General features: G+C 50.2%; 2 protein-coding genes across 2 annotated transcripts; one reads left to right on the forward strand and one right to left on the reverse strand.

Annotated features, from left to right (window-relative positions):
* Positions 1 to 1,252: 1,252 nt before the first annotated feature.
* TSN (translin) lies at positions 1,253 to 10,036 on the reverse strand. Its single transcript, XM_086465620.1, has 6 exons — positions 9,966 to 10,036; positions 9,783 to 9,876; positions 4,900 to 4,996; positions 3,967 to 4,082; positions 3,196 to 3,275; positions 1,253 to 2,839 (listed from the first exon to the last, which is right to left on the reverse strand). The coding sequence occupies exons 1-6, from the start codon at positions 10,029 to 10,031 to the stop codon at positions 2,603 to 2,605; spliced, it is 690 nt and encodes a 229-aa protein (XP_086321746.1). The 5' UTR covers positions 10,032 to 10,036; the 3' UTR covers positions 1,253 to 2,602.
* Positions 10,037 to 10,444: 408 nt separating this feature from the next.
* Positions 10,445 to 15,072, forward strand: NIFK (nucleolar protein interacting with the FHA domain of MKI67). The gene is made up of 6 exons (XM_086465509.1): positions 10,445 to 10,579; positions 10,675 to 10,800; positions 11,693 to 11,801; positions 12,310 to 12,521; positions 13,197 to 13,277; positions 14,514 to 15,072. The coding sequence occupies exons 1-6, from the start codon at positions 10,445 to 10,447 to the stop codon at positions 14,688 to 14,690; spliced, it is 840 nt and encodes a 279-aa protein (XP_086321635.1). The 3' UTR covers positions 14,691 to 15,072.
* The last annotated feature ends 8,380 nt before the right edge of the window (positions 15,073 to 23,452 follow it).

The following is a 23,452-nucleotide window of genomic DNA, read 5'->3' on the forward strand; positions in this document are numbered from 1 at the left end:
CCCGGCTCTCCCTGCTGCAGCCTACAGAGAAAGTTTGCCATTTTGTTTTCCCTTCCCCAGACCTGGCTTGGGAATGCTCTACGCAGCCCGGCTCTTGCAAATGATGCTTTTCCAGAGGAAGATGCTGGGCTCCCCCAAAACCTAGGAACAGGAAAGAACGAGGTGTTTGCTAAACACCCTCCAGGAACACAACGCTGGAGCGTCTCTTCCTCAGGTACCTCACAGAGCCTTAGACAGAAGGATCCCACCCCTTGCAGACGTTGTAAGCCCCAAGGGACCTGCTCTTCCAGTTGTCCCTCCCACAGTATCTACACCTCCGGCACAGCGCTGTTGCGTCTCCACCAGCTCTTGGAGACCAGGTGAGATGCAAGAGCTGGCAGACCTAGGACCTCCTCAAAAGCTGCGTTAGGCAGATGGGATCCCCGGTCAGGAAGCAGACCTGTTGTGCAACCAAATGCAAGCGGAGCAGCTGGGACACAAGCCAGCGCCAAGCCTTCACGAACGCCTGCCCTGCAACCAGAAACCTGCCCCGCCACGTGGCCTCAGGTCCCAGCCCCGCGTGCCAGGAGTCCTCCAGCCCGAGAGACACCAGACTGACGCGCAGGAAACCTTTCTGTAATTCCCCTGCTCCCACGCGCTTCCTGCGAGACCTTGGTCTGCGCGGCTGTCTCAGCCTTAGGGTGTTGTTTCACAAGTCTGGTTTTGGCAGTAGGACTGGCTTAAGCTCCTTCCTTCCTCCCACCTCCACAGGGTTAAAGCGAGAAAGCAGCAGGCAGCGGCAGAGGGCAAGAACGAAGAACTACTTTGAAAGCTGGTCTTCTCCCCCTGGGGCTCGGGAAGTTACACCCTCATTTTCTTCAGCGGTGAGAGAAGGGTATTGCCATCTCCCCATGGTGTGTGACACAAGACAGAAAGGATGAGGACAAACATGAAAGATGATGAGAGGCTCTGAAGATGAACCTCGGAACATCCTGGATTTGGTAACGATAAACTCCTCCATACCCCTCCTCTTTTACTTGGTGAAACAGGTCACAATTAAAAATAAATTTAGAAAAAAATCTGTTTGCAGCTTGACTCCACTCGCCAGCGGGTAAGTGTGCCACCGAACAGCGTACAGCCAAAGTGAGGCATTCTGCTGTTGTCCAAGTACAGCTGGAGGCTCAGCTTACATTACAGTATTTCAGAGCAGGGTCCCAGGAAGGGAAGCAAGTGACAACAGATAATCAGATAAAAGTCAGAGTTACCAAATGGCCAAAATCAAAGAACAGCTTTTATTGGCCAAAATAACCAAGAAACCATTTTCTTCCAATAGACAAAACAAAATTCTAACTGAAACAGTGGTAAATCTTTGCTAACAAAAGGTAACACTAACAAACCCCACACAAACTTGACTGTTCACGTTCATCCTCTGGAAATATTCCTCCTCCTAAAGAAGTCAGTTTTTCTCCTTAACCCTCCTGCACCGCCAGAAGTAGGAGAATGGCAAAACTCAAAGTCGGTCAGGACAAGAGATCAAACACACTGGGAGCTACGAGCCTGTCATTTACACAAATGAGAGAGGCTGTTGGTGTTTGCAAACATCTTGCATGCAAAGTATCTGAAACTAGTATTCTCCCCTTTTCTGAAGACACAAACATTTTACTACATGAACTACAGTTTTGGTGTGTTTGGTTTTTTAATCCCAGGACACAGGTACAGTTGTGGCCCACGCAGGTTGTTAAAACTCAGACGCTACCTGCAGTTCATCAGTTAACACTTCTCTATTCGGAAACCTGGGTGGTTAAAAAAGGTAAGAATTGGTTACACCAAGTTCTCGAGGCAAATGATCACATTAAAACTCAGCATTTACTCATGTCAATAAAACAAATACCAGCCAGCCAAAGCAGATATTTGAGAAAACCTTGCTCTCCCTGGCAACAGAAATCTTGGAGGAAAGGGAAAAATGAGAGACAGATGTGCCTGGGTGTGATACACCAGTTCCAATGAAGAAACGCTTTGGAATAGGGTCGCTAATTTCTCAATTAAGGGGGGGGGGGATACATTAACAGAAGCCATTAAAAAAGATCTGGTTAATAAACAGTTATGCAAATGTGTTCAACTTACTGACATAGGTGAAAAATTAAGAAACAAAAAGGCAAAAGAAAAAAAATCAGTGCCTTAAAAAACGTATGGGTATGTACACACTGTGTGTTCTACAGCACGGCATGGATCTGCCCTGAGCTGCGCGCTGCACACCCGTCCTTAAGGGCGCGTGAGCAGAGACAGCTGAAGCGCGGCACTGCCAGGGCAGTGGGGCGGCACCACAGCACTAGTGAGAATTTCAGCTCGTGGGTTACGGACTGCTGCGGCTGCTGTGCGCACAACGGCACCGTGTGTTGTGACAGAGGGATTCCACTGGAAACAGAGAGCCTCCTGCCCTAACTTAGACGTGATTTTACAAAACATTTTGAGATCTAACACCCGTACTACACTTTTTGTAAGAAAATAGAGAGCAGCTTTCAGCTGCAGTTCTTCTAAACTACTGTAGGAAGGCCTCGCTAGCATGCTTCCTAAATTGGCAACCATCTGAGGTAATCGATGATGCTGTAAAAATGAGCAGCCTTCACTTCTCCCCACCCGCACCAACTGTTGCCTCCTTATTGAGTCCTCTGATCGACAGGTCATAAACCACTTCCTCAATTTTCTTGACATCGTATTTCAGGCCATCGTAACGTTTCCTCAGGGAGTCGTTCTTCAGGTTGAGGAGACGGAAGCCGGAATCCAGCTCGTTGATGAAAGTTGAGATGCGGAGAGGGCGAGAATAGTCACCAGCCGTGACGCTGTTCACTGCCAGCCTGGCCTACGAGAGGGAGACGCACGGGAGGACATCAGCAGAGGAACCCACCCAAACCACGTCACTGTTCCCACCATTTACTTCACTAAATGAAGCAGTTTTCTTTCAGGCAGTCACATTGTTTATACTTAGATCTACCTTTTTCTTGACGATAATCCTGGATTTTCAATCAAGTGACTAGTTTAAACCTTAAAACATCAGTGAGGAACAACTCTGGCATACAGAGAGGCGGTTTGCTACAAGTGATCAAGGTGTTGTGTACCGTAACTTCAGGAACAACTTGGGAAACCGAGAAAACATGTCACTTTTTTTTTTTTTCAGGTCAGTTTCAATCCAAACATATACATGAATATCCTCCTTACCAGCTCACTGGCCAGAGTTAACACCCCAGAAAGATAGTCTTCGATGTCCAGGTGAAAGCCCCGCTCCCGATCAGCTTCAACTAAGATGAAGAACAGAGCGGCAGTCAGGTGGTACTGAATGTCAGCAAACCAGCGACTTGAAATTGCATTTGGTTACTGGAGCTAATTTGAAATATCAAATTTATGAAATATTATAACAAAATAAAAGTCAGCCTTTTCCTGTACGCGATACAATTACTGCCTCTTCTCCAAGTTTTGATTTAGCATCTCAACTGGACGTGCAACAGGTTATAATTGATCCAACAGAATAACTCGATTTACATGAACATGCAGGAGAGGGAGCTGTAGTCATCTTTTAGAAAAATATTTTCCTGATTTTTTTTTTCAAATCCTTTGCTCCAAGAGGACACAATTGTCTTACAGCACAAGAATTTAATCTTTTTGCCACACCTTTTACACACCAAAAGCAAAAAGTGAGAAAAGTAAGCTGTCAGCTTTGTATTATTCTTTTGGTAGATTTATGCAATTTGAACGAATAATCTTCATTGATGAAAAACTTACTAATGAATAAATACTTTTGTTCACATTAGGTTTGCTGATTTCCCTCTCCTAAAAGAATCTGTTGTTTATATAATGAAATCAAATACCAGATAAATTTTGGAACCTATTTCTTGGGAAGAAATGAAGTTCTGCTATGTTCCTGTACCTCAGAAAGCTACAACATCTAAAATTGTCACAAGCTTTTTCTCTTCAGTTACAACATTAACTTACTCCCAAGTATTTCTGCAACAGCTTCTCGGGTCACTAACATTTCTGACTCCAAGTAGACTACAAATGCTGCCAGAAACACCAACCGCTGAAGCACAAACCTCCAGTGCTCATGAAATCTGTTCAAGAAAACACAAAGTCAAGGTATAAATGAGTCACGCCATTACTGGAGTTAGGCAGCAAGCATGCCTTATCTATACATTATGTTTTCCACCTTTACACATAGCACTTTGCAATATTTTTGGCTTATCAAAATGACACCAGCTTAAAGTCCTCCCCCTTGGTACTCCAGAACTTCACCCCCAGGATATTACGCTGGGCACTAGCCTCTGCTCGCGCCTCTCACACACCAACCCAGTTCACGGAGCTTTTCAGGTTGTCCTTGTGCCCACAAGACAACCAGGGCTTTCCCTCCCATCCTCCCTCGGCAGATCTGAGCTGACAAGTGTTTTGTTCTTTGAAATGTTCTTGCTAGACACTGTCCCCTTCTGGCAGCACCAAAACACAGCGGTGACAACTTTGCTGAGTACCTGCAGTGTCAAACAGCCGCTTCGTGACAGATTAGAGCTCTGTTTTCAGCAATGCCCCGACCTAACAACTGAGATTAATGGAGCAGCAAATGCTCTGCTCCCAGAAACAAGGGCAGCTCCAATAGAACATCAATTTCTTACACTTTCCCTTTTCTTTTTTAAAAAAAGTTTCGAGAGAAAGAATTAAATACTGGATATTTGTAGTGAAAAGTTATAAACAGAGCATTTGAGTAAAAGCGTTTATCTATGCCGATAAAAACTTGGCCCCCCTCTTGCTATGATTTACTTTTCAAAGAGAAAGAAGCGTTCGGCCCATAAACCTTTAAATCATTCTTCCCAAGTACCGACGCCAGATACGCCCAGGCAATCCCCATATCCACATGTCGCTGTGCGTGATCCTGCACACCTGTAATACTGATCGGTGGGAAACTTGGTCTTCAGAGATTCCAGCTGTGTTCTCACTGTACCGAAGTGTTCACGAGCCTTCTGACATTTCTTTGGTACTGAAAAAGAAACAGCACAACATTCAGCACTTGACAGAGAACAGGGGTTTGTAAACACAGAGTTTTCTAGTGTAGACAGCGCTATTTGTGCTCCTTTGTGGTCCCAGATAGTCTGCTGACATCCAGATCAAATACTCACTGCCGCACCACGAGTCACAGCGGCAGAGGAGAAATACTGCCGAGTTCTAGGCTGTCTAATCTGCTCTAGTCCTTAGTTTCGAACTTGAGCCAAGATGCCCCCATGTTATTTAACAATCACTGCTAATAACGACTAATTACTGCTGCTGTAAGACTTGTGTCCTGGATGAAGAACCCATTCTGCGATGGACACTGATGGAAGAAAACACAGGAAAGGTCACAGAGCCTACAGCCCGAGAGGCAGCGGGGGATACAAAGGGACAGGGGCAGGAAAGGAGGAACACAGTCGAGGTAGTGTTTGTGCAATGAACCTACAGCCGAGGAGCCTGGTGACGCGCTGAGCAGGGCGACAAACAAGGGACGCTGGAGAGCTGATGAGTAGGGGTGGGGAAAAGCTGAAAAGGTGTCGAGCGTCTGAGGTAGTGGAGGGGCAATTTTGTTCGAGGGCCTGTAAACGCAGACGAGCCGAGACGATGGCTTGAGGCACTGGGGGCAAGGGAGGGAGCCCGCAAGAGCAGCGAGGCGGTTAAAGGCCCGTGGTACAAGCCCACCCACGCAGCAGCGCTCTGGAGCGGCAGGGCTGCGGGTGGCACTGCAGGAGGAAGGGCGCAGCAGAGGTCAGGGTGAGCTGGTAACGGGACCTTTTTAGTTTTAGCCGTGTGGACAGAGTAAGAGACAGGGGCGGCCGGTTGGGTTGGACAGAGAGAGAAACAAGATGTTCTGGAGAGTGCTCCAAGGCAGCGGTTTAGAAAAAAAACCCCAGCAGCAACCAGACCACAAGCAACAGAACAGCACTGCGCACAGCAGCTGGCCCCAAAGAACCCACCCACAGCAAGCAGCGCTGCCAAACGCCTCGTACAGTCAAAGGAAAAGCAACTCTTCTTTCTCCATTTTAAAACCTTATAATATTTTTTTCTTATCGATCAGAGTTAGCTTAGATGGGGTGCAACATCCCGTCAGGAAACTGCATTTCCTGCTCTCAAGCGATGCCTCTGAAGGCGCTGGGTTTCAGCCTGCCCAAGGTATGTCATACCTCTGCAGGGAAATGGTCTCGTGGTTACGTACCACCCGCTGCCACCCCCCACGAGTCACAGCCCCTCGGCACCTGCAGTACAAGGGCCCAACAGAACTAATCAAACCAGCACATCTTAACTGCAGCCTTCTCAGAAATCCTGGTCGCCACCCAAGGCAGGCAGAAGATCAACCTGACAGGCTGTCCTGCATCTTGATGTACAGAAGCTAGGATTAGTTAAACAAGATCCACAGAAGCTAAATCTGAAAGCTGTGATGATTTTTATCAAAAAAACCCTAACAGGAGTCACTTAAGTGTATTTCAAAACTTCTTTCAATTAATAAAACATCAATTCCACATAAAAAAAAAAAGGAGCACTTGAAAATAAAAGCTTGAGGAAGCAGAAGGTAAAAGTGCTCCGTGTGGCAGTCAGAATGACGGAAATGTGTGAAGCTCACTGACAGCTGCCCTTTGAACACCATCCTCAAACTACGGTCTCTGCCTCAGTCGTGTAAGCTGTCACGTGATGGCTGGGGATAGAGCAAGGCATAAATTCACAGTTTGGCTTCTGCCAAAGGAACCTGTGACAAAAATAAACAACCTTTACTGTAAAGTTTCAGACAACAGCGCCCAGCGGTACACACAAAACCTCCCAACTTCAAACTACCCTCGTGCATCCTTGCATTATCACCGCGGATGTTGTGCCAAACTACACGATGTGCTTCACGAACAAACACGTACTAAGCTGGCTTTCCGCCTTCAGAGACCCTCCCTGTCACTCAGCCCCACGGCAGCTAACAGCAGGCTGCAGCACACGCTGTCCTCAACAGCCTCCTGAGCAGTCCGTGTGCTCTGTTTGGGGCAGGGAGCAGAGGGAGCTGCCAGAGGGATCCTCTAACCCTGCTCCGGAGGCTGCCAGCCTGAGGCTCCGCTGGTTTTCCTTCCCTGCCCCCCAGCTGAACAAAGGCTGCAGCTGAAGTGCGCGTCCCGCAGCTGAGCATCGTCTCGTGCTCGGTGCCCAGAGGGACCGCAGAGAAGCCGGCGCTGCGAAACGGCTGCTGTCCCTGGGCAGGTGGCTGCCCCCAGCAAGAGAGGGGCGATGAAAACTCCACGTTTAGCCAAGAGGTATTTGAAGTCCCCGGAGAAAAGAGGAAAGGCATTGTGCAAGGGAACAGTTTAACCACCACCGACTGGTACAGGGAACTGCCCTCCACCGAGCTCCCGGCGACCCCGCCGTTCTGCTGCCAGAGCTCAGGCCACCCCTCACCCGCCTCCTTGGCAGCACGGATTGCTCAGCCCGGTGCAAATCCTTTCCCCGCCTTCCCTGGCTCTCTGCTGTCTCCCCGAGCTTTCATCACTCTACCTCCACTGATGATGCAAGAATAATGACAGAGGATCAACCAGCAGGCTGGCTGCCGGGGAGTCGTCCCCCGCTTCGGCTGGCGCAGGGGCGGGGGCACGAGCAGCAGCGCAGCGTCCCTGGGCAGCCCCACCAGCTCCAGCCTCCCGCGGCAAGACAGCTGCGGCCACCAGGCACCGTTAGTTACTGTCGCCTGTGAACCTGCACTATTTAACAGTATTTTTGCCTTTTTACTAATTAGTTCATAGTTTATTTATAATTGAATACTTTTATAGTTCAATATAGTTTAGTAATAGTGTTAATAGTTTTTCTTACATCTTGGAATGAGCAAGTATAAGGCTAAAAAAATCTTGATGCTACACAGTCTAGCCTGCCCTCTGTTGCAGTGAATAATCCTCTTTCATAGTTACAAGAGTCATCATTTATCCCTTTTTAATCTACTATGGAAGAGCCATTCTAGTTTCTCAGCAAAGTGTGGCACCGACTCAAACGAGGAGCTGCTGTAGCAAGCCCTGCACCACAGAACTACAACCATTACCAGATAACACTGTAGTGTAAACACGTGACATCTGACAAGTGCTATCAATCCCCCTAACAATCCTTCTGTTAATTGGCATTATGTTATTCTGCTGTAAACCTTTATTAATCTAAATGCTAGTGACTGACTTTATTATCCTTGTAATTGACGACAAGCTGACAGGTCTATCACCATGAGTTAACTCCTAACCTATCAAGCATGTATTCATTATCTTCGGTATTATGAGAATTATAAGATGAGCTTATTTATTTATTTATTTATTTATTTTACTTAAACTATTCCAAATCTCTTCTCAGACTCTGCAAGTTCCAGGACCAGCCCTCTCCCAGAATTAAAAATCAAGTAAAAATACACTTCGCCAGACACAGGCCTCTACTATTAAATGCTGGAAAGCAACCCCTGAAGTCGATACCCACGCAAAACAACTGTCACAACATCCACGGGTTTACTCAGCTTAGAAAAACGGGTGCATGCTTGTGTAAACCAACCAATTAGCAGTTCTAATTTTTAGCACTGCCAGATTTCCCAAGTAGGTGGAAGCTGCACTTGCCAGCAGAGGTCACACCTCAGGTGTTGCATGTTGCTAAACCCGTCCCTCTGGGAGGCCAGAGAAACCCCAGGCCTCCAGCTCCAGCATGTGGTGAATGTCCTCAGGCTGATAACCACCGTCCAGCTCCGCAGGTGAAGAAACCAGCACCTGGTGAGGTTGCTTTTTCTAGTCACCTTCAGAGAGTAGCCTGACAGAGGTCTCCCCAAATGCCTCTCAGGAGTTTCCAAGTTAGTCATAATGGTTGCTTCTTCTCAGGAGATATTAATCGACTTGAAAAAATACCTTTTAAGTCACATATATAAGGGGAAAAAATTGATTATTCCAGTAGTTCCACCAGTAAGTCTAAAAAGGGGGATGGCAAAGCAGAAAGAGCACATTTGACATCTGGGTCTGTAGTGCTGTTCTCATGCCCTGAAGGAAACGGGCTGGCCCAGACACGTTATGTCAAATGTATTAAACAAATTGAGACTGACAGCAAGGAACCAGGTTAGCTACAACCCAAACCTCAAAAAGAGCAGAACAATCGCAGTTGCCACTCAAGCATACATCAAGGACAGCTCCTGCTTTATCAGCCCCTGTAAATTCCCTTTATATTCTGCAATGTTAAGCAGATTTTATATACACACACGCAGGCACTCTCGCACTAACCAAAGTTCCTCCCTTCCCGCACCATCCTGAAGACCCCTCAAGGTGTTAAGGATCACAGCTTTCTGGGGGTGGGGCGAAGAGGTGAGGAAGATACAGATGCAAAGAGGTGATGGTAAAGTTCGCAGAATATGAAAATCTACAAGTGTGTCACTTAGTGGGAAACCTGTAACCCAATGTGACAAGCCAGAAAGTGAACACCTGTAAAAAGAACAGGCTCTTCTGCACCGAGACAGGGAAACACCAGCCCGGGGAGGGGAGAAAGGGAGAGAAGGGTGTTGCCTGAGGACGGACAGCAGCTTTTCTACGTATCTGGCTTGAAACCTCCCAGGGTGCTCTCCCCCCACCACCAGCAGCCTCCGAGAAGCCCACGCAGGACCCCTCAGCAGCGCCCACGGGCGACTGGAACTGGGCAAAAGGGGGCCCGTGACAGAGAGGCCCGTGTACCCCGGGGGGTACTTTCCCCCCCCCGCCCCAAAGGCTCTTCCCCGCTCCCCTGGGGAAGGCGCTACCGCCGGCTGCAGGCGGCCGTGAGGGACTCACTGTCCTGGAAGCCGGCTCCCTGGTGCACGCCCTGCAGCAGCGTGAGGATCTCCCGGGCCGTCTGCTCCAGCGCCTGCACCACCTTCCGGATCTCCTGCGGGCACAGGGCGCGTCAGGAGAGGCCGCCGCAGCCGCCGCCCCCCGCCCGGTCCCGGTCCCCCGCCCGCCCGGCCCCGCGCCCACCTCGCGGATGTCCTGGTCGGCGGTGAGGACGCCCTGCAGCGCGATGAACATGTCGCTCACCGACATGGTGCCTTCCGCCGCCTCCCGCCTCTGGGGCCTCCCGCGCCCGCAGAGGGCCTTCTGCGCCCCCGGCGCGGCGGCTGCCCCGCGCACTGCCTGACCGCGCCGCGCCGGCCTGCCCCGCGCCGCGCCTGAGCGGCCGCAGGAGCCAAGAGACGGCGGCGCGGGAGGGTGCCCGCGGGAGCGTCCGTGTCCCAGGGCCGCCTCCCGGGGCGGCGGGGCTGGGCCCAGAGCGGGGGTCCCGCGGTCTGGGGACGGCGCCGCGTTGCGACGCGACGTCGCGCGGGCGGGTGGCGGTGGCAGCGCCGTGCCCCGTTGCTAGGAGACAGCGCCCCGCTGTACTGCGCCTGCGCGCCCTTGCCGCCGCGCGCCACCGCGTGTGAGGGGGGTGACGCGCTTCCGGCGGCGGCGAGTGCAGCATGGCGGCGGCGGCGGCTGAGGCCGGGTCGGCGGAGGTGCCCGCACCGGCGTCGTCGTTCCTGGCCTTGGAGCCGCGGCTGCAGCGCGAGTTGCAGCAGAAGGTGCAGCGGGTCCGCAACAAGCGGGCGGCCAAGGTGAGCGGGGCCCTGCGGCGGGGCGGGGCGGGGGTGGCCAGAGGTGGCCCAGCCCGGCCCGGCCCGGCCTGACGCGGCTGCTGTGTGCCCCGCAGGAGGAGCTGACGCCGGGCGTGGTGTACGTGGGGCACCTCCCGCGGGGGCTCTGCGAGCCGCAGATCTACGAGTACTTCGAGCAGTTCGGGACGGTGACGCGGCTGCGGCTCTCGAGGAGTAAGAAGGTAAAGCACCGGCCGCCGGTGCCCCCGGCTGCGGGACTGGGCCGCTGCCGACCTTCCCCCTTCGCCTCCCGGCTGCTGCTGCTCCTGCCGTGCCCGGGACGCGGCCGTGCGCCCGCAGCCGCCTGCCTCAGGCCGGGCCCCGCAGTCCCTCGGAATCTCTGAGGCTCCTTCCCTGCGCCCGCTGCCGGCCGGGGCGCGGCAGAGCCAGCTCCTCCCGGCGGCTTCTGCAGCGGCGCCGTGTGTCGGTGCCGCCTGCCGGCACGGTGCTCCGCCCAGGGCGCGCACATCGCGGGAAGCTTGCAGTTCCGTGAGTGGGCAGAGGGGGGCACCGTGCTCAGCGGCCTGGCTTAAAAAGAATACTTCCAAAACGGGGGCAACCTGCGGGGCATTGCCTCTGGGCGGCAATGGGCGGTGTCAGCCGCAGTTAGTGCAGCCCGGCTTTTTCCATCAGTAAACAGGCGTACGGGAGAAGTGTTGGCCGGAATACACCAATTCAAGGTAGAATGGGAAACGTCGCTAAGACTCTGTCTTAGCTTTCTTGGTGCTTTGTGCTCGATAAATTTAACTTCTCATTTCTGGGTTTGTCGTCATGTTATGCTATTGCTGTATGAGGTTGCTAACAACAACAGCACAGCAGCAACGCAGGGCAGCTGTTTTTTTTTAACAAATAGGTATTGGTGAGCAGTCTGTTTCGTACGCAAATATGTATTTACAAATAATGTCATACTAGATTGGAACTCAGTGTGGTGCTTTTCATTATTTCCCTGGACTTTATGAAGTTACTTCTGTTTTGCTGAGAACGGGCTATGACTTTGGAAGCACAAAATAATTTTAATTTAGTTCTTCAGGTATCAAAGCGTTGTTTCAGATTTCTTCCTGTCGTTGCTTGCAGACCGGAGCTAGCAAAGGCTACGGATTTATAGAGTTTGAGTCCGATGATGTGGCTAAGATTGTTGCAGACACAATGAACAACTACCTGTTTTCTGAAAGACTGCTGAAGTGTAAGTATGAGTTGAAGTGCAAAGGCATGTCATAGTTATGTGTGTGTATTTTTTTTGGACCATGTGGAGAGTCTTAAGGTTTTTAATGAAGTTTTCTACCAAAAGGACCTTCTGTGGAGCTGATCTTTTGTTCCTTTTCTTTATGTGTAAAGAACATCCTCAGCAGCCTTTGGTCACTACTGCTGTTTTTTTCCTCTAGGCTGATAATGCTCGTTGTGTAATCGTGTGACAGGAAGTCTCGGGGAGCGGTGGGCTTTGCTGTGAGGACAGTTCCTTTGTAGTTTGTAGCTGTTGCAGCCATTGTCTGTGTAGTTAGACATAAGGGGCTTTTTTGATTAAAAGATGAATGAAATTAGTGAGTTTCTCAGTTCCTTTCCGTCTTCTGCATTCATAAAATGCTGTGCTCTTGGTGTTCCGCAGTGGTGGATGGAGTTGTAAGGAGAACTGGATAGTGTTTGGTGAGAAGGGCAGCTCTGCTATAACTCGCTGTCATGTGTTTATGATCCAGGTCAGTTTGTATCTCCTGAAAGGGTCCATGAAAACCTCTTCAAAAACAGTGACAGAATATTCCGGAAGCCTTCTCAGCCGGCAGTCAGGCGGTACAATAAGATACGCTCGCTCCTTCAGAAGGCAAAGATGACAAAGCGGCTGCTGCGGAAGGAGAGGCTTCTCCGGAAGAGGCTGGCTGAGAAGGGGCTCGATTATGACTTCCCGGGATTTGTAAGTTTGGCATCGTTTTGATGAGTGTTTCGTGCAAAACGTGTCCGAGGTTGTGCTAAATATAAGAAAATCATGTCTTTTGTGTGGAACTGGTCAAAGGGCTGGAGCACCAGGGGGACAGAAGAACTGTATGGAAGCTCCTGGAAGTACGCATGGTGCTGTCACTGGGTTGTGCTCCGTGACGTGTGGGTTTACTTTCAGAGAAGGGAAAGGGAAGGCGTTTCTTTTGTGCCGTTAGCCTAAGCAGCTGGGTATCCTGCGGTTTTCACAGCTGCCTGCCGGTCACAGACGAGTGGCAGGGGCTTTGCTCCAGCCCTGTGGGAGGCTTTGGCAGGGTGGGTATTTGAAGGCAGGTCCCTAGAGCTCCCACCCAGAGACCCTGCCTACGCTGACTAAGGGTTTGCTCGTTCGCGGAGTGCTTGGGCGAAGGACTGGAATTTTAAGCGATGCTGTTTAATGCAGTATTTTTTTTTTTAATTTCTTATGTTGCTTTGGGTGTTTTTGTTCAAACCAGATCATCTCTGTGGCACTGGAAGTCATTTTATTCGTTCAAACCTAATTGCTGCAGCAAAGATTTTGTAGTTGGCAAGCAAAACCTATAGACTGTTAAGTGACTGTTTGCGTCCTCACACAAGGAGGTTTGAAGTGATCCACCTGATCTGTCTTGCTTCCTAGGCTGCACAGGAGCTTTCCATAAAGAGAAAAAAAGTTAAAACAGCCAAGAAGCCAAAAATGAACGTTTCTTTGAGCAGCCAGGTAAGACCGGACAGTCCTGGTGATGCCCAGCATCACGCTCCACCATTCACACTGAGGCAGATGTTTCAAGTCTGCAACTGATTTCTTTGTATTAATTGCAACACCTGGAAGCCTTGACATTGTTTGCTTGAGAGATTTTTGTGCCAAAAGTAGCTCCTTTGATGTGGATTATCACTCTTGAACGGGGGAGGGTGGTTGGATCCTCTCAGTTCTTTCTCCTGTAGGAGTATTCAGCAGCAAGGGCTGCCGCTCAGCGTGCGGAAACCAGCGGCGCTTGCCCCGGTGCGTCGGGCAGCGCTGGGTGCTGTCAGCCCCTGCTATCCCGCACTAACCTGAGGCAGGAGAAACACGGGGTGCTGGGGGTGGTCACCTGCTCACCACCTGCATCTCTGCTTCAGACTGGTATGAAATAGTCTCCCTGCTGGCATCCTTCTGGTGGTCTGTCCTGCCTTGTAGTACCGGCCTGGTGTGACAGAAAGGAAGTTGAACCGTTAAGGCAGTCTAGTGCTGCCCGTCCCCATCTACATAGGATCCTGTCCCTCCTCCCTTGTGCCCTCCAGGCATGGTATTCCCCTATTTTGCAAACGAATGTCAGCTAAAAGTAGCAGTAGGATGAAAGGAAAGCTCAGGCCATCAGGACTGAGATTTGGGATACTGACAGTCTAGAGAGTCTGTCTGGTATTAACGTTTCTGTTTTGTTTCATCACTGTTGTGAGTCTGTTTTGGTTTTTTTAATGTTACTGGGTTTACTTGTGATAATTGGGATGGGGCTGGTTGTGAGTAAGACAGGATAACTCCTACATTCAGTCAGCTGAGTGCTGAGAACTCGCTGGGGTAATGGAGCTGGGATGTTTCAGCTCTGCTGTGGGCTCTAATGTGGCACTTCTGTATGGCCCTCTCAAATACACTTATTTTTTCCCACCTGATCCTTTTCCTCTTGGCTTTCTCAGTGCTTTGAGTCAGGAAATACAAAGTTTAGAAAGCAAACGTGCATAATGACATGTTAGAAAATGTGAATGAATCTACATTTGCCTTTCACATGTACTTTTTTGAAGATGACACTTTTGTCTGAAGAAATACTGTCTACAAAAACAGCTAGTTATAAAAATGAAAGTTTCCCCTGACGTGGAAGTTCGGAAGGAGAGCTGGCCTGAGTGCCTTGTGGTACCACAGAGGCAGTGACAACTGCCTCTGGCAGGTGCTTTGCAATGAATCGTGTTTTTCTGATCTCTTCAGGATCCTACTCCAGTCTGCACTCCAACGGTGCTCGAGCGCCGGAAAGCTTCCCAGGCAGATGATGACGCAGAGGACAGTGAAATTACTCTCAGACTGCCCCCTGCCAGTGTTAAGAATGCTGTGCAGAGACCGAAGAAGAAGCCAAGAAAAAGACCAAACCTGAAGAAACAGACTTAAAATTTTGATGGCTGTAGCCATGTTCTCCCTCAACTCAGAAAACGGGCAAGTTGGAGCTTCTGGTGATTCTGCTGCCCTTGCTCGGTTCGTCTTGACTAGACTGTTCCAGTCTTTCCTAGGCAAGGAACCTGTTCACAAATCCTGCCCCTCCTTTTTAGCCATCGGGGGACCTACGGTCTTCTCTGCCTTTGAAGATACTCTTGACTTTGTGCTCACGAGTGCCCGTGCTGTGACAGGCCTACAGTCGTGCCAGAACCTTCAGTTAATTCTGTAACTTGTCTCTAGCACTTGCTGTATTGAAAGAAAATGCGAGGCTGTCCATCCAGAGCTTGCTCATCCAGGGCTGTATCTTACGTTTATAATTAATGATGGGGTTATTAAAAAAAAAAAAAAAAAAAAATTAATTCATTTTCAACTGTGGTGGCTCTTGGTAGTGGTTTTTCTGTTTAACTGAATGTCTGCGTTTCATGCGAGTTCTCACATCGTTGCACAAATAGAGGGTGAGAGTTTTTTCCCCAAGGAAGACATACCTTGAATTTCATCTCCAGTTTGTGATCAGTCAAGATCTGCCTGTACTGTCCAGGCAGAGGCAGCATACCGCGCTGCCCGAGCAAGCCGGTGCCTTTCAGATCCGCTTTCGGCCGTGCCTGGGAGACTCCGCCTTTGCCGGCGTGTGGAGCGGTTGCAGAGGACGTGGAAAGGACTGGGATTAGGTTAGGAAGGTGCTAAGAGACAGGAAGATGTCTGGAGTCACTCGCATTCAAGATTCCCGTTCCTTTCCCTATGCAGGCAAAAGATTGGTGTTTGAGAGCGTACCCTGCTGTGGAGGGTGTAGGGGGGCTGTTCTGGTGGCTGGCGGCTTAGCCCGAGTCTCGGCTGCGCTGCCATTCCTCACGCACCCCGTACACGGCGCTTCGGGCGTGCACGTGCGGGCGTGCTGCTGTACCTCCGGGCTGGCCGGGCAGAAGGAGCTTGCAATTCTCTGGGGTTTTGTGTGCCATAAATGTGCTGTTGCCTCGCTTGGAAAACGTTCAAGGACCTGCCAAGTGTGGCTGCCTTTAGAGGGACTTCCGGCTGAACTGTGATGAGGCGCGGATGGTGACAACTAGCTTGTCTGCAGCTGTTCCCAGGCTGAGCAAGGCTCTTTGAGGAGATGCATCAGTCATCAGAGCGGCCTGGGTTGTATGAGGAGTTCTGTTGTCCTTTGGGCCCTGCAGCACCTTGTCCCTCTATTTTAGTTTCATTGCCTATGTGAAATAAGCGTATCTTCTGTTTCAGGGGGCGATAGGCGCGTTGCAGTATTGTGATACGCCTCTGCGTGGGATTGAGGAAGGGAAGGCAGGGTTTTGTCACCAGTAGCACGAGTTCAGAGGATTTGAGTGTAGCAGTTTGTTGTTTGGCAAGATTTATTCTTGTTCCAGCATAACCTGTCGTAGCTGACTGCAGTTATCCAGTCCTGTCTGAAAATGCAGTTTGACAGTACAACTAGAATTTGGATTTTACTGGAAATCTGAGACCTGCAGAAATTCCACTTTGGGTTTTGTGGCACGTACTTAGCCTTGATCTTTTATTGTCTGAGATGAAACACTCTCTGCTGCTGTTGGCTGTGGGTCAGGCTTGGCAGAAGATTTCAGAGGAAAGCCCAGGTGATAATAACCGGCTGCTCAGGTAGGCGGCTGGCACTAATTCCTTGGCTATTTTAAGACTTGGACTCCTGGCAGAGGAGAAGAAATCTGAAGCGTTGGCCTGGCTAATTCTGTCCTACCTGGCCTGATCACTTGAATAATCATGTGAGCGTAATGACATTCTCTTGGTGACTCAAATTAGGTCCTTCTCCTTTGTCGCTCTTAGCTGTCAGGGAAGCCACTTGAATCAGTGCATCTTTATATCAGATCCTTGCCATCTTAGGCACGCTAGGGAAAGCTGTTGACCAGCCCGACAGTCACTGTCAGTCCTTGCCTTTTAGTAGCAGCATCGCTGTGTACATCTGCAGGCTTTCTTCTCTGTGCGTTGTCTGGTGTTGACACCTCAGACCCGTGGAAAATACATCCTCAGCTGAGGTTTGAGATACATGTGATCAGAGTGGTCGGCAGAAATTGTTTGTCTGTTAGTAACTGACGTGCAGCTCTGAAAAAACTTTCCTGCCTCAACTTCATACAGCAGAAGAGAAGCAAAATGCAGCTGCCCAGAATGGACAGTTTCTTTTAAAATCCATATCCCTGACTTTGTGTTGTGCAAATAAAGACGGCTGTTGGGTCGAGATGAACTAGAAATGTGGCTGCACTTTCTGCTGGCTGGAGCCGAGTGTCTTGGGCGCAGTCTGACACCGGGGGGCAGCAGGCCTCAGCTGTGTGGGTGCACCCTGCTCTCCAACACATGCAGCACAAGGTTTCCTGGGAAATGACCTCCCGGATTTATAAAGAAACCTGGCTGCTCCGGGCGGTTCGGAGTGGCTGGCTGCATTGGTGTGACTAACGCATCTCTAACATGATTTAAGAGTACGGGAGAAGCCTGGTATGGATCTTAATCACATATGCCCATTTCTTGATGCAGGCACAAACACTCCTTCCAAGGCTGTAGAGTTAAAGCTTCTCTTAAGAAAACTTGGTTTATCTAGAGTGAGCGGTCCAGTGCAGTTCCACCTTCACCGAAGCCTGTGCCGCTCCCTTCCTCTGCTTCCATTCCAAACCCTTGGCCTGCGTTTTGAGCCTGCAGTTGTTTTCGTCCTACTCTGCTTCTCTTGCCGTGCTCCTCTCTGCCCAGTGTTCTGCCCCTGCCCGGAGGCCTGTGTCTGCTTGCTGCTTTCTTCTGTGTTTGACTCTGTGGCTTCTTTTCACGCTGCTTGCCGTGCCTGGGCTATCCCGTCAAGCTGCATGAGTAGACCTCGTGGGAAGGTTTGTGCCTTCACGCTTGCACCCTGGTTGCTGCTCTCTCTCTGTATTTGCATGGCAGTGCGAACCTCGAGGGCAAGACATTCAAGAAAGCTATGCTTAAGATTTGCTTCCTGCTGTAATTTTCCTTTCCCTTCCTTTTGTTTATTGGTCTTCCTTCAATTCAGATTGGCTTAGATGGCAAATCTGAAAAGCAAGGAAACAAAACTGTGCTGTTTGGGTGAAGCACAACAACAATACCCAGGCTACAGCAAGGAACGCTCAGCAGAAGGGCGGCTTTTCTTGGTGATAGTTTCTGTTTTTAGTCTGGCTGTGTTATTAATATACTGCTGTCCCGGGAGATGTACATAAGCAGAAATTCAGACACCTGATACTTGCCAAACATAGTTTCCGTAGCAAGTGGACAGACGTGCTGTGTCATGAGTTATGCCTCAGTCCTTGCACTGATTTTTATTTCTCAGCTCTCCAGTCGTTTGTTCATTCATCCTGGACAAACACAAACCTCCTGACCACTGATTTTAGGGCAGGCTGTGAGCTGTTTTTACTGGGGTGCTTGGACTGTTGGGGCTTTGGTTTCAAGGCATAACTTGCAAGTTCTCTGCCTTCTTGTAATGATTGTCTTTGTGGAGTGGGTTTACTGAACACCTATGTAGCTAGTACTGGTTTCAAGCTTCAGAAACGCTTGTTAGCAAAGTCTGCTAACGTACACTCATTTATTACGACTTCTCTGTTTGGCAGGAAGGGGATTTTTTGCTGGGCTTAGGAGTCCACAGCGTTTGCCAGCACATGAAGCACTAGACAGAAAAGGGGAATGGAGTGGGATGGGAAGAAAGCGGAGTTGGCTGCAAAATAGAGGGGAGAAAGGAATGGTGAAGAGAAAAAGGTGTTGGTGAATTTGGCAATCTTAGATGGCTCCAAATTAAAGATGCACTTTGATGTTTTTCTTATTTGTTTTGCCTGTCAGATGTGCTGTGGGATGCCCAGCCTGCACGGTGCATCAGGAGTGTGCTGCAAACCATGGGCTGAGTTCGCTCGTGAGCCCTGAGTGGAGGAGGAGCGCAGGCTGGGCAAGCCACACTTGGCTCTTGCCACTAACAAGCCTGTTTGCTTGCGTACCTGGCTTTTAAAACGGCTGCAGCTCCAAAGAACGAGGCTAAAACCTGTCTGCAGATAGCTCTTGGTGCAAGGGAGAATTTGTGCGTGGCTCTGAGGGGTGACCTCCTGTCAGAGTCAGGCAGGAGCGAGGCAGAGGGTAGCTCTAGCAAGTTCCTCCTCTCCCAGCTTTCCCTTCAGAGTGCTGGGGGGTTTGGTTCTCGCCTACCTGTGTGATGCAGCCGGCCGGGGTAGGGCTGTGTGGTGTGAGGTGCTGCGCGCGCCCCTGCCCCGGGCAGGGTGTGGCAGGTGAAAGCTGGGCAAGTGGGTAACAGGAGTGCGGTGGATGTGATCACTGTCAGGAGGTTTCCAGGAATACCCACGAGTCCTTCTCTTGGGCCGGACTCCGTCGTTGTCCAAGATGCTGCTCAAACACACCCTGTTTCCCAGAGTTCACAATCTAACCCACAAAGCCTTGAAACGTCCAGCTCCAGGCAGCAACAGTCTGCACCTTCTTGGCCAGGGGTACACGGGAGGTGGTGGGGAGGGCTGCTCTGTGCGTCAGGCTGCTGCCCGGCACCGCTAATCCAGGCACCGCCCTCCCTGCCCAAGGCCAGCAGCTGTCGGAGCAAGCTGAGGAAATGGTTGACTGCATGAGTGAGCGTTGCTAAAGTGAAACATTTTCTCCCATGCAGGGTGCAGCAAGGCCTCTCAGCACTTCTCCCACCCAGCGTTAATTAAGCATATGGCAGGGACGGAGATGCTGGCTGCCCTGGGAGGCTTGGACTAGTGACACACCTGAGAGTGTCTGTGGCCAGTAATATGTGGATCTCCTGTGCTGGGAAAGTATGATCTACAGAGAAGCTCCTACACAATTCTTGGCTCTGATCAGGGAACAAAATGCTGGTTTATAATTTTCTTCAAATGTGGTGTTGAAGAGAGCAGGCAGGGTTGTGAGGATGAATGCTGCAGGACTTTGAGACAGCAAGATGGGTGTCTGCAGTGAGCCATGGGCCCTGGGGTCAGCTCCTTTCCATGGCTGCACGTTCAACCCTGCACATGACCTAGACGTGGTGTCTAGGGCCTGGCCTTGATTTGAAACTTGGAGTTTTAAGGAACAGGGAGGAGAAAAACAACTAAAACTGGGTTTTAGGATAGTGATTCTGGAAAGTCCTGGTTTTTTTCAATGCATTTTTCCCGTGCTGACTGGAAGGAGGGATTGGTGAGCAGATACAGACCTGGCAATCGGGCTGCTTGCTCTGCAGTACGGCATTGCTGCCAGTTTTCTGCAAGTGCTTGCACAAACCCCCAGCTTGCGTGTGTTTTGGTTTCTTTAAAACAAGCAGGGAAGTAGAGTTACTTCTGTCAGGGTGGCTTCGCAAGGCTGAAGTGTTGCACCATTTTGAGAGCAAAGGCAGTACCTCGCCTCTCTGTCTTGCTTGCTGGGTGCTGTTTCTCACCAGCCCGCCCCGCAGAAGGCAGCAACACGGTGGGGGGCGAGCGGGGCCGTGCCGGTTGCGCGGCGGCAGCACGGCTGCTTGGTCGCCTGCAGGATTTTCATTTCTGTTGATGTGAGAGCTGGAAGGGATCCGGTGTGACTTTCAGGTGCTGGGCTACGTTTGCAGGTCTGCCTGTCAGAAGGGCTGGGTTCATCCGCCCAGAAGCGATGGGCAGAGCAAATGTAAGACCAATCTATAAGGCTTTTCCCTCGTCTGCCCCCAACAAAGACACGATGCTTCCAGTTTATTGGCTGGGCAGTGCTTAAAGTGCATTCGATTGAATTGCATCCTGAAAGACAAACCATCCAGGTTTGGAGCTGACGGAGCTTTGTGACGGGGCTGGCAGGAGCTCTGCAAGTGCAAAGGACTGGTTTCAGAGGCAGTATGGATTCTTCCGAGGCAAACCTGTCTGTTGGTGTAACGTCAATGCAGCCACATCAGAGGAATCGCAGCCCGAGTGTTTTTTATCCTGAGAACTACTGGCTCAGCTTTTTTTCCCCATCAGTTCATAATTTTACAAGATGAAATCCTGCCGTGTTAATACGTAGTATTGATTCAATCAGTCGGTTGTTAAGAACCATTTGGAGTCGGTGATTTGGACAATCGGTTTTGAGTGGGCTGCCGGTATATGTTCGCTGTGCTGCTGTTCAATGTCAGCCCTCCCGTTGCATTTTGTAAGAGCTTCCATTAATTTCAGTAGAAATCTGCATTTGGGGTGAAGGGTGAGTTAATCTTTAAAAAGGATCTTAATCCACTTAGCCTCTCTTGCAAAGCTCAGCATTTTTTCCTTGTCAGGAGCAGACTGCATTCCTAACCTTGATGTGTCACTTTCTGGTTGGCTTAATATTTGGGTGAGGATAAAAAGGAAATGTTTTTCAAAGATTAAAAGAATCCATGCTGCTAAGGTATGTGGCTGTGTGATGTGCAAGTATTAGAAAAAAAGAGATGTGAGCATAATTGTAAGTGTTTGGGTGGTGGACAAAAAGATAAAATAACACAGATAACTATATAAAATAATGGGAGATGACTATAGGGAACAAGCAGAGGAAGAGGTAAATCCATTTGAAAGAGTGTAAATGGGGAATTAGAAGAGGAAATGGGACTGAAATGTTGTTTAATGTAAATTTAAGTGCAAGACAAAAATAAGGGTCCTGTTAGTTTGACCTGTAAATGTCTCTTCCCAGAGGCCTGGGGGCAGCCAGGAAAAATACGGTCTCCGATGCAAAGATGAGACCCCGTGCCTATGCCTTGTTAAGGCTAGAGAGCTCCTTCTGGGCTACGGCGTTAAACCTAGCCCGGGTCAGAAAGGGTGGAAAGCTGTTGCCAGTAGCCTTTGTTCAGTTTTGGGGGGTTTCTGCTCAGCTCTGGTCACAAAACAAAGACTGCCACAATTAACGCTAATTGGTACCTTCCTTGATGCTTTGGCCAAGGAGAATGAACCGTCCCCTGCCTCCCTGGAGGCAGTCACTCCGGGTCAGAGGAAGAGGCCTGTGGGGATGTCGCATGGCTCACAGGACCTTCGTGCCAATGGGAAGTCTCAAATCAAACCCGGTTCGCGCTGCATGAGGGCTACCTGCTTTGTACATGGTGTTTCTCCCTGGGCGGCCAAATTTGTGCGAGGAGTGAACGCACGCAGACGTGCCCATGTGCACACGATGAGCCTTGAAGCCATTTGCTCACTTCCCTTTAATCAAACCCTTCTGCTCTCGCATTTTCTTTTCTGTTTGGTGACCGAAGCGAAGCTTCATGTGCCTTCACGTGGGAGTTAAGTGGGTCAGCGGGCTGCTTTGTTTGTGGCAGCTCTCACGTGGAAAAAGCTCGATGCAAAACGCTGAGGCTTGGCAGGAAAGTGCCAATTAAAGATAGCAGTGCAGGAGCATATTGTCTGAGCTGAAAGTGCTCGAATCTGGGGCTGTGACAACTGTCATGTGCAAAGGAAAGAACGAGGAATTATTAACTTTGATGTTGATCTGAAGTAGCGAGTGCTTTCCCGGTTTCAAGTGCTTGTTCTCACGCAGTATGGACAAGGAGTTCCTTCCCTGTTTCACAGGTAAGTGAGGGGTAAAGGAGGTGAGTTGCACGGGGACCCTGTGCCAGAGCGGGTTGAGCAGCACTCAGGAGCTGGTACTTGAGCTTCACCTCGGGTTGGCCCATGTTATTTGTCTTCATGCCAGCAGGCATGCAGCCTTCTCCTTAGCGCTCCCAAGTCTGTTCAGGTGACGTGTGCAGGAGGTGTGAGTGCCAGGAGATGGCAAAGGGGGAGCTGCAGTGTTAAGTCGAGTCAAGTGCAGTTGTTCTCCCCCTTAGCCATGCAAGTAGTCAGGCTGGGACAACACGTAAAGGGAACGTGGCTTTCCAAGTCTGCATGGCAGCGTGCTCAACTCGAGGGGAGCAACCCAGGGACAGCCGGGCTTTGATGCTGCTGCCTCTGCTGCCACGGGCAACTACGTCGTCGTACTGTCATTCCTAAATGAGTATGTTTCTCCTTGGAGCACTGGGCCCTCAGATTCCCGAGCAGACACTGTGCAAAAGGGCCCTGAAGGAAAGGGGAAGGGCAGGTCACTTGGGTATGGTCAGTGTGTCTACTGAAATAGAGCCTTTCTCCCACCCAGTCCATCCCTCTGCTTCCCACGAGTTCTGTTTTATTGATGTGCTTTTGTTTGAAAGAGCGGTGTTGGTAAGTGAAAGCTAGAATAACCATACATTCCTTTATTTTTTAAAAAAGCTTTCTGGCTTTCCTTTGCCCTTCCTTACAGCTTTTTGTGCCCTCGCTGCAGATGACCATAAGCTGATCTCCAGTTTCACCTTGCAGATGGCCTGTGCTTTTTTTTGCATGTGTATAGGCACACACCTCCCACTCATGACAAAACAGGCCTTTCTCCACAAACAGGGAACAATGTACTTTGCAGGTGGACTGATGAGAGAGATACGTGCTGCTTCACTGGGAACAGTGTCCTCTGGGGAGACAGATGTTCCTACCTTTCTGCTGCACTAGGCCTGCCTGGGCTGGAGATCCACGTGCGAGACAGGTAAGGAAATGCAGATCTTTCCGAAACGAGAGCATAGTATGAAGTACCTGTATTTAGGTACGCTGTTTGTAAGGGCAATGCTAATGCCTGCTGTTAAACCGCTGGCAGTGAAGTCCTCGTCAAGCACTCACTTGTGATGGTAGCAGCTCCTCCAGTTTCCTCCATTTAGGGGGTCCTTTCTGCACGCCAGGGTGAGTCCCCAGGGACTGGTTAGAAGTAGCATGGTCGTTACCCAACAGGAACGTTGGAGA

The sequence above is a fragment of the Leptosomus discolor genome, chromosome 5 (assembly GCF_034619465.1).
Source record: "Leptosomus discolor isolate bLepDis1 chromosome 5, bLepDis1.hap2, whole genome shotgun sequence".
NCBI classification, from domain to species: Eukaryota; Metazoa; Chordata; class Aves; order Leptosomiformes; family Leptosomidae; genus Leptosomus; species Leptosomus discolor.

Coding starts and splice junctions, on each gene's coding strand:
- TSN (XM_086465620.1), bottom strand. CDS start 10,031: ATGTCGGTGAGCGACATGTTCATCGCGCTGCAGGGCGTCCTCACCGCC. Junction 9,877..9,965: donor CCGACCAGGACATCCGCGAG/GTGGGCGCGGGG, acceptor CTGTGCCCGCAG/GAGATCCGGAAGGTGGTGCA. Junction 3,276..3,966: donor TGTTGCAGAAATACTTGGGA/GTAAGTTAATGT, acceptor TCTTCATCTTAG/TTGAAGCTGATCGGGAGCGG.
- NIFK (XM_086465509.1), top strand. CDS start 10,445: ATGGCGGCGGCGGCGGCTGAGGCCGGGTCGGCGGAGGTGCCCGCACCG. Junction 10,580..10,674: donor GCAACAAGCGGGCGGCCAAG/GTGAGCGGGGCC, acceptor TGTGCCCCGCAG/GAGGAGCTGACGCCGGGCGT. Junction 10,801..11,692: donor GGCTCTCGAGGAGTAAGAAG/GTAAAGCACCGG, acceptor CGTTGCTTGCAG/ACCGGAGCTAGCAAAGGCTA.